General features: G+C 40.4%; 1 protein-coding gene across 1 annotated transcript in view; it reads left to right on the top strand.

The window, feature by feature from the left end:
* The window catches only part of HADHB (hydroxyacyl-CoA dehydrogenase trifunctional multienzyme complex subunit beta), a 36700-nt gene extending 32449 nt beyond the window's left edge, over positions 1-4251 (top strand). Inside the window, 5 exon segments of the mRNA XM_035728735.1 lie at positions 714-801; positions 1117-1138; positions 1141-1189; positions 1597-1765; positions 3701-4251. Of these exon segments, the coding sequence (XP_035584628.1) occupies positions 714-801; positions 1117-1138; positions 1141-1189; positions 1597-1765; positions 3701-3736 (364 nt within the window). The 3' untranslated portion in view covers positions 3737-4251.
* The last annotated feature ends 6906 nt before the right edge of the window (positions 4252-11157 follow it).

Consider the following 11157-nt stretch of genomic DNA (forward strand, 5'->3'; position numbering starts at 1 on the left):
ATTAGTGAGGGCACTTGTGATGAGCACCAGGGGTTGTATGTAAGTGATGAAACAGTGAATTCTACTCCAGAAACCAATATTGCACTCTATGTTAACTAACAAAATTTAAATAAAATAAAGTAATTAAAAGAAAATAAAGTACATTGAGTTCTGAGTTCATAATTGTTTCGTGTGTTGGATTCTTTTTTTGGTGTGTGTGTGTTGGATTCTTAAAAATAATCCTTTATGTTGGTATATCATTTTACAGTTTTGGATTCTTTTTTATTTTTTCTTACACATTTCTACTTATATATATATAGTCTTGTATTCTTTTTTTCATTAAGATTTCATAAGCATTGCTTCCTGTTGCTACAGTCTTCGTAATAGCCTTTTATAAGAGCCTCCTAATACTTAGATTGTATCCCCCTCCCTTGTGGCTCTCCCCTCCCTGGCCTCCGCCCTTTGCACTGTGTGTTTTTCTGGTTCTTCACATTGTTTATCCTTCTCTTTCATAGTTTATTAACTGTATCTCTGACTCTAGAACATAGACTTTGTAAGGGCAGAGGCTATGTCTGTTTAAATTCACTGTTATATCCCCCACACTTAATATTTGTCCAGTAGAACCAGTGAATGAGTGGAGGACATTATACCTTACGTAAAACTCAGCTTGGGGAATAAGGAGTTCTTAGGTTAAAAATTAAATCCTTAACATATTACTTATTTTTTCTTTTTAGACCAACATATGCTACTCCAAAAGTTCTGGAAAAGGCAGGATTAACAATGAATGATATTGATGCTTTTGAATTTCATGAAGCATTCTCAGTAAGTCACTTAATACATATCAAAGGATTGTAACCATAAAAAATGTAGTCTGTGTGGGAGATCCAGGTGTGGCTCATGATGTGACAAAACACGAGGAGAGCTTTATATTTGAAGTACTGACCTACACTGTTGGAAGAGGCATAAGGGGAAGGAATCCAGGGGTATGGTTTGAAACATACCTTTTGAGGCAATCTCTTAGAGGCCCTTGAAAAGTAGCAAAATGTTGCCTTAGGAAAATTTTACTAAAAACCAATTTAAAGTTTGCTCAGCTTTAATGGCAAGGGACATTAATAACAAGGTCCTTTACCCTTGTAGGGTCAGATTTTGGCTAATTTTAAAGCATGGATTCTGATTGGTTTGCACAAAACTACATGGTAGAAAAACCAAGGTAAGTGATTAAAAGTATGTTTGAATTTCCAAAGCACTACCCTATTTGGAGTTTAGTTGGCTGCTAATAAAAACATGAAGGGGAAAGCTGCTCCTTCTTATGAAGAATTTTCTATTTCATTAAATATGTTTATTTCTTAGTTGAGAAAAATAGTTCTTGGAAATCTTTAGAAAAAATGAAAATAAAATTCTAGGTTGTCTTTTGTTTCTTCCAGTTCCGGTGTTAGATGAAAAATAGATGGTCCATGGCTTTCAGAATTGACCTAGAATTTCTTCCCTTATAGTAAAATAATATGTGATGGGTCTTAAGTTAGTCATGTTCTCAGTCTCTGTTACCTTCCTGTTGGTAAGAGCCTGGCCTGATTCTGAAGTTAACTCACAATTATATTTGTGTCTGTTTTGTGGGAGCCAGGTTGGGTCACCTCCCCTGGAGAAGTTCAACAACTGGGGTGGATCGCTGTCCCTGGGACACCCGTTTGGAGCTACTGGCTGCCGGTTGGTCATGGCGGCTGCCAACAGATTGCGGAAGGAGGGAGGCCAGTACGGCTTAGTGGCTGCCTGTGCCGCCGGCGGGCAGGTATGGCGTAGCTGCTTCATAGATGCTTCTGGAAGGTCATTTTCTTGGAAACAAAACAAGCTCATCCAAGCATGTTTCATTTAGTTAACTTTGCAACATCCTTAGAGCAATATTTCTGATGACAGACAACTAGGAAAAAAGCAGCCTATTTTGAGGGGAAGAGAGTACAACTTTAATTCTGATAATATTTTGGAAAGAAGATGGTTTTTAAACCCAAGCTACTTCTATTCCTAAGATAATGTTTTATATTATTTAAGATGTTATTTATTTGAGAGAGAGAGAGCGGGAGGGGGTGTGGAGGAGCAGAGGGAGAGAGAATTGGAAGCAGACTCTGCGCCCAGTGTGGAGCCGAGCCTGACATGGGGCTCGATCTCATGACCGTGAGATCATGCCCTGAGCCAAAATCACGAGTTGGATGCTTAACCGACTAAGCCACCCAGGTGCCCCTTTATTTTTATTTTTAAAAGGAATACATCATCATAGAAAGTACAAAAAGTATATAGAAAAGAATTAAGAGTCACCTATAATCCCCTCAGCAGACACTATCATTATTAACATTTTGATATATTTTCCTCTTTACTAATAAAATTTACTCATTTATCTAGTCACCATGAGACCTTATCTGTAAATCTCTCCAAGAAGTAAATGATCTTTTTTGAAAACTGAACTATACGGTAATTGGGAGAATTTATTTACTTCTGGATAACTTAATGCTGTTTATTGGGGGAAATTTGTATTCTCTGGATTTCTTTTGTTGGCCTTACTTGCACTACAGGCACAGCTTACTACCGGCTACAGCCGTTTCACTCTGGGAATAAAATCCAGAAGGAGGGCTAATTATAATGGTTTTGTTTTTTTTTTCCTAACCCTGATGGAAACAGATCTGGTTTTCTTCCAGATTACAGAAACTTTCTGTTGCTAGTCAAGATGAATAAGATATGTAAAAGTTTAAACATCTTAACACTTAAAAACCTTTATTTTTGGCTTGCCTCAGAAACTTTGAAGAAATAAAGAGATCAGTTATTTGTAGGTTGGAACATTTTGGACTTCATGATGAAAAGCATTTTTCAGTCTGTAACTTCAGCCACAGAAAACCATAGGACTGGAGCCCTCCCTCCTGTCTTTCTGTGCCAGGCTTAACTGAGGGAGATAACCAGTGCACAGTACTGTGCAGAGCGAGTGGTCCATGAGGGTTAGTGTCCTGTGGTTTTGAGTGTGTGTTCCCTGATAGTTCATCTAGCACACAGAGTATAACACAACCCTGGATGCTTTTGTGAAGAATACCACCCAGTACCTTTCTTTTAGAAGAAACGTACCTTAGAAAGTAGATTGAACTTGGCATTGTTTCATCAAGAGCCAAATGCCTGATTACAAACACGACTAGGAGATTAAAGAAGGAATCCGGCATTTTGGATCTAGACTAGGGTTTCTCAGCTTTGGCTCTATTAACATTTTGGGCCAGATAATTCTTTGTGGTGAGGGGGTTGTAGTCTGTGTTGTAGGATGGTATTTTTTGTTGTTTTTTGTGTTTGTTTTTAAATTTACTGATTGATTTTTAGAGAGCCAGCTCAAGCCGGGAGAGGGGCAGAGGGAGAGAGTGAGAAGCAGACACCCCACCAAGTGTGGAGCCCGACATGGGGCTCCATCTCACCACCTTGAGATCATGACCTGAGCCGAAATCAAGGGTCAGACACTCAACCGACTGAGCCAGCCAGGTGCCCTGTGTTGTAGGATGTTTAGCGTGATCTCTCTCCACTAGATGCCAGGAGTAGCACTCCCCCAGACACGTATAAGATCGCGCAGTGTTTGAAAGGTGGAGCCAGGATCAAACTCCATAGCCTCTTCTTTTCCCATTGCTCTCTTTTGCCTGGGGACTGGCTGGATTCTTCACCTTCCATTGCTCTAATTGAACTCATTTCCCTCCCCCCCTTACAGGGCCATGCTATGATTGTGGAAGCATATCCAAAATAATAGATGATGAAGAGGTGACCTGGAGTTTCTGTGCAACACTCGCACTAGGCAATGCCATTCCAATGCATTACTAAATGACATCCTTAGTTCCTAGCTCCTCTTAGGAAAACACGACCCGTGGCCTTCTGTCAAATACTTCGCAATGAAACCTTGCTAGTGCTCTGAGCTTTCCAGAAATCGTGGCTTACTGCTCTTTCAGGGATTTCTTAGTCACCAGAATCACAGTGATAATGTTTAAGCAATTGTTTTTGGTCTCTGTTTTCATTAAATACTAAGAGTTGCAACTTGGGAAAGAGGTTTGCTGAGATTTGGAGTCATCTTTATAACATTTGCAAATTACACTCTTTCCTGTTTGTGACCTAAAGACAAGTGTTTTCTATAAAATACAAACCAATGTGCCTAAAGAAACTTAATTATGGAAAGATAATTCAGAGTTTAAATGTTCTTGGCAACTTACAATAAATGTTTAGATGTATAAGTGCCCTATGAACCTTAATAAATGAGAAAGTATCGAACGGTTTGCCTTGGTTTTTTTTACTGGAGGTAAAGGGTGGTTCTCCTGGCTTGGGGGCAGATTTGCCTTTACTCATTTGTAACTTCTCACCATCTTAGTCAACCGTGAGGCTGCTAGGAATATAAAGAGGGTCCTACTTTAGAATAACACCTTTTTCCCCCATTGCCCCATGGAAATAAAATTTATTTCACTGTTTGTAGATGTCTCTTTGCCGGGATTTAAGTGAAGTGTAAAGAAGTTAAAAAAATTTTTTTAAAGATTCTATTTTTATTTATTTGGCAGAGAGAGACACAGCTAGAGAGGGAACACAGGCAGGGGGAGTGGGGGAGAGAGAAGCAGGCTCTCCACTGAGCAGGGAGCCTGATGCGGGGCTCGATCCCAGGACCCTGGGAAAGGCAGACACTTAACGACTGAGCCACCCAGGCACCCTGAGAAATTTTAAAATTTTGATCAACATAATAAAAACTTTTTATTATGCACTAAATATATGCTAGTGCTTTGAAGAAGCTCAGGTCTCTCAGTTGTGATTATTTCTGTGGATGTTGCTCACATCTGTGAAGGTCACTGGCAATCAGGACAGATTGGGCAAAGGAGGAAGTAGTACTAACCACTTAACAGGTATTTGAGACTCCCAGCATCATTTCCCCATGATTTCATTGGTAATTTCAACATAATGGGAGTTTTTTTTTTTAAGATTTTATTTATTTATTTGAGAGAGAGAGAATGAGAGCACAAGAGGGAAGAGGGTCAGAGGGAGAAGCAGACTCCCCGCTGAGCAGGGAGCCCGACGCGGGACTCGATCCTGGGACTCCAGGATCATGACCCGAGCCGAAGGCAGTCTCCCAACCAACTGAGCCACCCAGGCACCCATAATGGGAGTTTTTAATACTCAAAACCAATATATTTACATAGATATCACAAAATTCAACCCTAGATAAATATGAAAGGTAAAAAACTTTCTTAAAATTTTAGAAAAAAATAAAATTTTTAGAAAAAATACTTTAAGAAAAATACCACTATGACAGGTTGGGGAGAGAGGGAGGTTTCTTAAGATATTTAAAGTTCTAATCATAAAGGAACTGATCTATAGATTTGTTTATGTTGAAATAAGAACTTTTGGTAGAGTTGAAAGACAAGCCATAAAAGGCAAAAATAAAGATACATCTTACAAAGGAGATATGTATCTGTCTCATAAAGATATATCTGTGTCTTTCTATATGATGTAGATGTATCTTTCAAAGGATCCAGGATATATATAAAGAATTTATACATCAATAGGAAGATAACTCAGTAAAAAAAGGGGGCAAAAGGTATTAAGCACTTTTTAGAAAATGGAGAAATGGAGAATAAACATGAAAAGAGGCTGATTAGTAAAGAAAAATTAGGATCATAATGAGAATATTTTATACCCACCTGGAGAAATGAACGAGACTCAATACCATGTGTCGCTAAGGATGTGGACCAATAGGAACTATTATACATTGCTGGCGAGAATACAGATTGATGCAACCACTTTGGAAAACAGTCTGGCATTATCTGGTACATTTGAAAATGACACGGTCTATGACCAAGCACACAAGTACCGGGAGACATGTACAAGAGTGTTCGTTGCACCGTGGCTTTTTTTTTTTTTTAAGATTGATTTATCTATTTTAGGGAGAGAGAGAAACTCAAGCGGACTCTGCGCTGAGTGTGAGCCAGATACAGGGCTTGATCTCATGACCCTGAGATCACGACCTGAGCCAAGACCAAGAATTGGCCGCTTAGCTGACTGTGCCACCCAGGCGCCCCTACCATTGCTCTTTAATAGCAAAATATTGTAATAACAAATGTTCATTGACAGGAAAGGTTCAGAAACAAGCAAAACTAAGTATATTTGTAGGATGCCTACATATGAGATAAAAATATTCCTAAAACAGTTAAGGGAAGAGAAAAGGAAAATCTTTCATACAGAAGAATTCCAAATAATATATGTAGACTCCATGACCCAGGAAGTGGAGCATGTCCCTCCTCACTTGAGTGTGGGCTGGACTTAGTGTCTCAACTCCAGCAAATATACTATGAAAAGGGAAAAAACAAGGCGACATTCCAGTGGACAAACCTGGCAAACACTAGTTTAACCCAGTGACCCAGGTTAACCTCATCAGTGCTGTGGTATGGATGGATAACACAGAACCGCCTGGCACGATGTAACCACAGGGGCACTTCACTTCAGTGGTATTCTTTCCAAATGCCCATAAGCCAGTTGAATCATGAGAAAACGTAAGACAAACACAAATCCAGGGACGTTCTAGTAACTACTTGACCGTGTTCAAAACTCAAGGTCATGAAAAAAATAAGGTCATGAGAAACTCAGACCAGAGGAAGCTAAGGAGCTATGACAACTAAATGTAATACGGTGTCCTGGATTAGACTCTGAAACAGAAAAGGGACATTAGTGGAAAGCTGGTAAGATCTGGAGATAGTAGGGTTCGTTTTTCCCTTTTTCTTTTGTCCTTTTATCCTAAAATTACAAAATAAGAAAAATTTAGATTTTAGTTGATGTTAAGGTACATTTCTATTTCTGGTGGCTGTTAAAAATTCACATATCGGTTATATTGTAAAAAATAAAACGAATACTTATAAATCAGTAGATTTCCTCCCCCCCACACTCTCCCATTTGAGAGGTTGTAAGGAAAATCTCACAGGGTAGGGAGGAGTCCAAGATGGCGGCGGCGGAGGAGACCTGGATTTCGTCTGGTCTCAGGAATTCAGCTGGATAGGGATCGAACCATTCTGAACACCTACGAACTCAACAGGAGACCGAACAAGAGAGTAGCAACAACTCTCTGAATAGAGAAGCAACCACTTACTGGAAGGTAGGACGTGCGGAGAAGTGAATCCGAGGCGATATTCGGGAAGATAGACGGCGGGGGAGGTGGCCTCTGTTGGCCGCTTCTGGCAAGTGCTAGAGCCGCGGAGCACAAAATCGGACATTTTAGAAGTCGGCTCCGCTGAGGGACGTCGCTCCAGTGGCTAAGCGGGGGGCGAAACCCTCGCGGGACAGTGTGGTCTCAGGACCCTCGGGGTCACAGAAAGACCGGGGGAGCCTGAGTGCGGCAGAGCTCCCAGGTATCAGAGGGGGGAAGCCGGCTGCAGAGACGGAGCCGAGGCGCGGGCTCTCAGCTCGGGGTGGCCATAAACTGTGATCCGCGGCCCAGTCGGGCCACTGCTCCTCCAGCAGGGACCCAACAAGCGGCAGATCCGGGGAGACTCCCTTCCTCCCCCGGGAGGAGTGGCGCGGGAGCACACTGCAGGGATCTGCTGGGTTTGGAGACTCCACACCGAGTCGGGTGCCAGACATAGAAACGCTCGGTCACAGGCCGGGTGAGCACGGAGTGCGGCTGGAGACCGGGGACACGGGAGTGACTGACTGCTTTTCTCTGGGGGTGCACTGAGGAGCGGGGCCCCGAGTTCTGGCTCCTCCGGGCAGAGAGTGGGAGGCCGCCATTTTCACTGTCCTCCTCCAACCCTGTATGGAAAGCTTGCAGGGAACAAAAGCTCCCGAGAGCAAACCTGAGCAGATTGCTTAGCCTGGACAGGCAAGGGCGGGGCAATTCCGCCTCCGGCAAAGACATTTGGGAACCACGGCAACAGGCCCCTCCCCCAGAAGATCAGCAAGAACAGCCAGCCAAGACCAAGTTTACCGATCAAGGAGAACAGGAGAACTCCAGCGCTAGGGGAATACTGCACATAGAATCCATGGCTTTCCCCCCATTATTCTTTAGTCTTTCAACTTAAATTTTTAAAATTTTCTTTTAAATTTTTTCTTCTCTCCTTTTTCAACCAGCTGAAATAGATTTAAAAAAATCTGTTTCAATTTTCATTTTTACAGAAACATTCCATCCTTTCATTGTATTTAATCTTATTTTTGCATATATATGTGTTTTTCTTTCCTTAAAATTTTGGGATGCAGTTTCTTCTGAAGACCAAATACACCCAAAATGTAGTGTATGGCTCTGTTCTATTCACCTGCCTGATCATATTCTCTCTTTTTGTTTGTTTGTTTATTTTTGCGTTTTTTTTGTTTTGTTAAAGTCTTTTTAAAATTTTCATCTTTATAGTTACATTATATCCTTTCAATGGTATATATAATATTTTCTTTCTTTACAATTTTCAGATATAGGTTCCTCTAACAAACTGACCAAAATACACTCAGGAGATAGTGTATTGCTCTGTTCTGTTCACCTGTTTATATCCCTTCCTTTTGTTGTTGCTGTTGTTTTCTTTCTCTTTTCTTTTTCTCTTGTCTTTTGATTTCCATTTTTACATTTACATTCTATCCTTTCATTGTATTTAATTCTGTCTTTGTACATATATAAGTTTTTCTTTCTTTACAATTTTGGGATCTAGTTTTCTAGAGACACAGAATCTAGTGTATTGCTTTATTCTGCTCACCTTTCTGATTATTTTCTGCCCCCCACTCCCAGTTTCAGGCCTCTTCTGATTTCTTTAGTGTATACTTCTCTGGAGTCATTGCCGTTTTAATATTTTGTTCTCTCGTTCATCTATTCTTCTCTGGACAGAATGACAAGATGGAAAAACTCACCTCAAAAAAGAGAACAAGAAGCAGTACTGACTGCCAGGGACTTAATCAATATGGACATTAGTAAGATGTTGGAACTAGAGTTGAGAATAACAATTATAAAGATACTAGCTGGGCTTGAAAAAAGCATAGAAGACACTAGAGAATCCCTTTCTGGAGAAATAAAAGAACTAAGATCTAACCTAGTTGAAATCAAAAAGGCTACTAATGAAGTGCAATAAAAAATGGAGGCTCTAACTGCTAGGATAAAATAAGGCAGAAGAGAGAGTTAGTGATATAGAAGACAAAAGATGGAGAATAAAGAAGCTGAGAAAGAGAGATAAACAACTACTGGATCACGAGAGGAGAATTTGAGAGATAAGTGATACCATAAAGCAAAACAATATTAGAATAATTGGGATTCCAGAAGAAGGGGAATGAGAGAGAGGGCAGAAGGTATATTGGAGCAAATTATAGTGGAGAACTTTCCTAATCTGGGAAAGGAAACAGACATCAAAGTCCAGGAGGCACAGAGAACCCCCCTCAAAATCAGTAAAAATAGGTCAACACCCTGACATATAATAGTGAGCCTTGAAAATCTCAGACAAAAAGAGAAAAACCTGAAAGCAGCTCGGGACAAGAGGTCTGTAACCTACAAGGGTAGAAACATTAGATTGACAGCAGACCTATCCACAGAGACCTGGCTGGCCAGAAAGGACTGGCATGATATATTCAGGGTGCTAAATGAGAAAAATATGCAGTAAGAATACTTTTTATCCAGCAAGGATGTCACTCAAAGTAGGAGAGATAAAAAGCTTCCAGGACAAACAGAAACAAAGAATTTGTGATCACTAAACCAGTCCTGCAAGAAATATTAAAGGGGATCCTTTAAGTGAAGAGAGAGCCCAAAAGTAATATAGACCAGAAAGGAACAGAAAAATATACAGAAACAGTGACTTTACAGGCAATACAATGGCACTAAATTCATATATTTCAGTAGTCACTCTGAATGTAAATGGGCTAAATGCTCCAATCAAAAGACACAGGGTATCAGATTGGATAAAAAAGCAAGACCCGTCAATATGCTGTCTGCGAGAGACACATTTTAGACCCAAAGACACCTCCAGATTTAAAGTGAGGGGGTGGAAAACCATTTATCATACTAAGGGACGTCAAAAGAAAGACGGGGTAGCAATCTTTTCATCAGACAATTTAGATTTTAAACCAAAGACTATAATAAAAGATGAGGAGGGACACTATATCATAATTAAAGGGTCTATCCAACAAGAAGATCTAACACTTGTAAATATTTATGCCCCTAACATGGGAGCAGCCAATTATGTAAGCCAATTATAAAATCAAAGAAACACATCAATAATAATACAATAATAGTAGGGCACTTTAACACCCCCCTCACTGCAATGGACAGATCATCTAAGCAGAAGACCAATAAGGAAATAAGGGCTTTGAATGACACACTGGACCAGATAGACTTCATAGATATATTCAGGACATTCCATCCCAAAGCAACAGAATGCACATTCTTCTCGAGTGCACGTGGAATATTCTCCAGAGTTGATCACATCCTGGGTCACAAATCAAGTCTCAACCAGTACCAAAAGATTGGGATCATTCCCTGTATGTTTTCAGACCACAATGTTTTGAAACTGGAACTCAATCACAAGAAGAAACTTGGAAAGAACTCAAATATTTGGAGGCTAAGAGCATCCTACTAAAGAATGAATGGGTCAACCAGGAAATTAAAGAAGAGTAAAAAAAAAATTCCTGGAAACAAATGAAAATGAAAACACAACTGTTCAAAACCTTTGGGATGCAGCAAAGGCAGTCCTAAGAGGGCAGTAGATATCAGTACGAGCCTTTCTCAAGAAACAAGAAAGGTCTCAAATACACACTCTAACTGTACACCTAAAGAAGCTGGAGAAAGAACAGCAAATAAGGCCTAAACCAAGCAGGAGAAGAGGAATAATGAAGATGAGAGCAGAAATCAATGAAATAGAAACCAAAAGAACAGTAGAACAGACTAATGTAACTAGGATCTGGTTCTTTGAAAGGATTAATAAGATTCATAAACCCAAATAAATAAAATCATGAATGAAAGAGGAGAGATCACAACCAACACCAGAGAAATACAATTATAAGAACATATTATGAGGGGCACCTGGGTGGCTCAGTCTTTAAGCGTCTACCTTCAGCTCAGGTCATGATCCCAGGGTCCTGGGATCCAGCCCCGCATCGGGCTCCCAGCTCTGTGGGAAGCCTGCTTCTCCCTCTCCCACTCCCCCTGCTTGTGTTCCCTCTCTTGCTGTGTCTCTCTCTGTGAAA

Source organism: Zalophus californianus, chromosome 8 (assembly GCF_009762305.2).
Source record: "Zalophus californianus isolate mZalCal1 chromosome 8, mZalCal1.pri.v2, whole genome shotgun sequence".
In the NCBI taxonomy this organism is placed as follows: Eukaryota; Metazoa; Chordata; class Mammalia; order Carnivora; family Otariidae; genus Zalophus; species Zalophus californianus.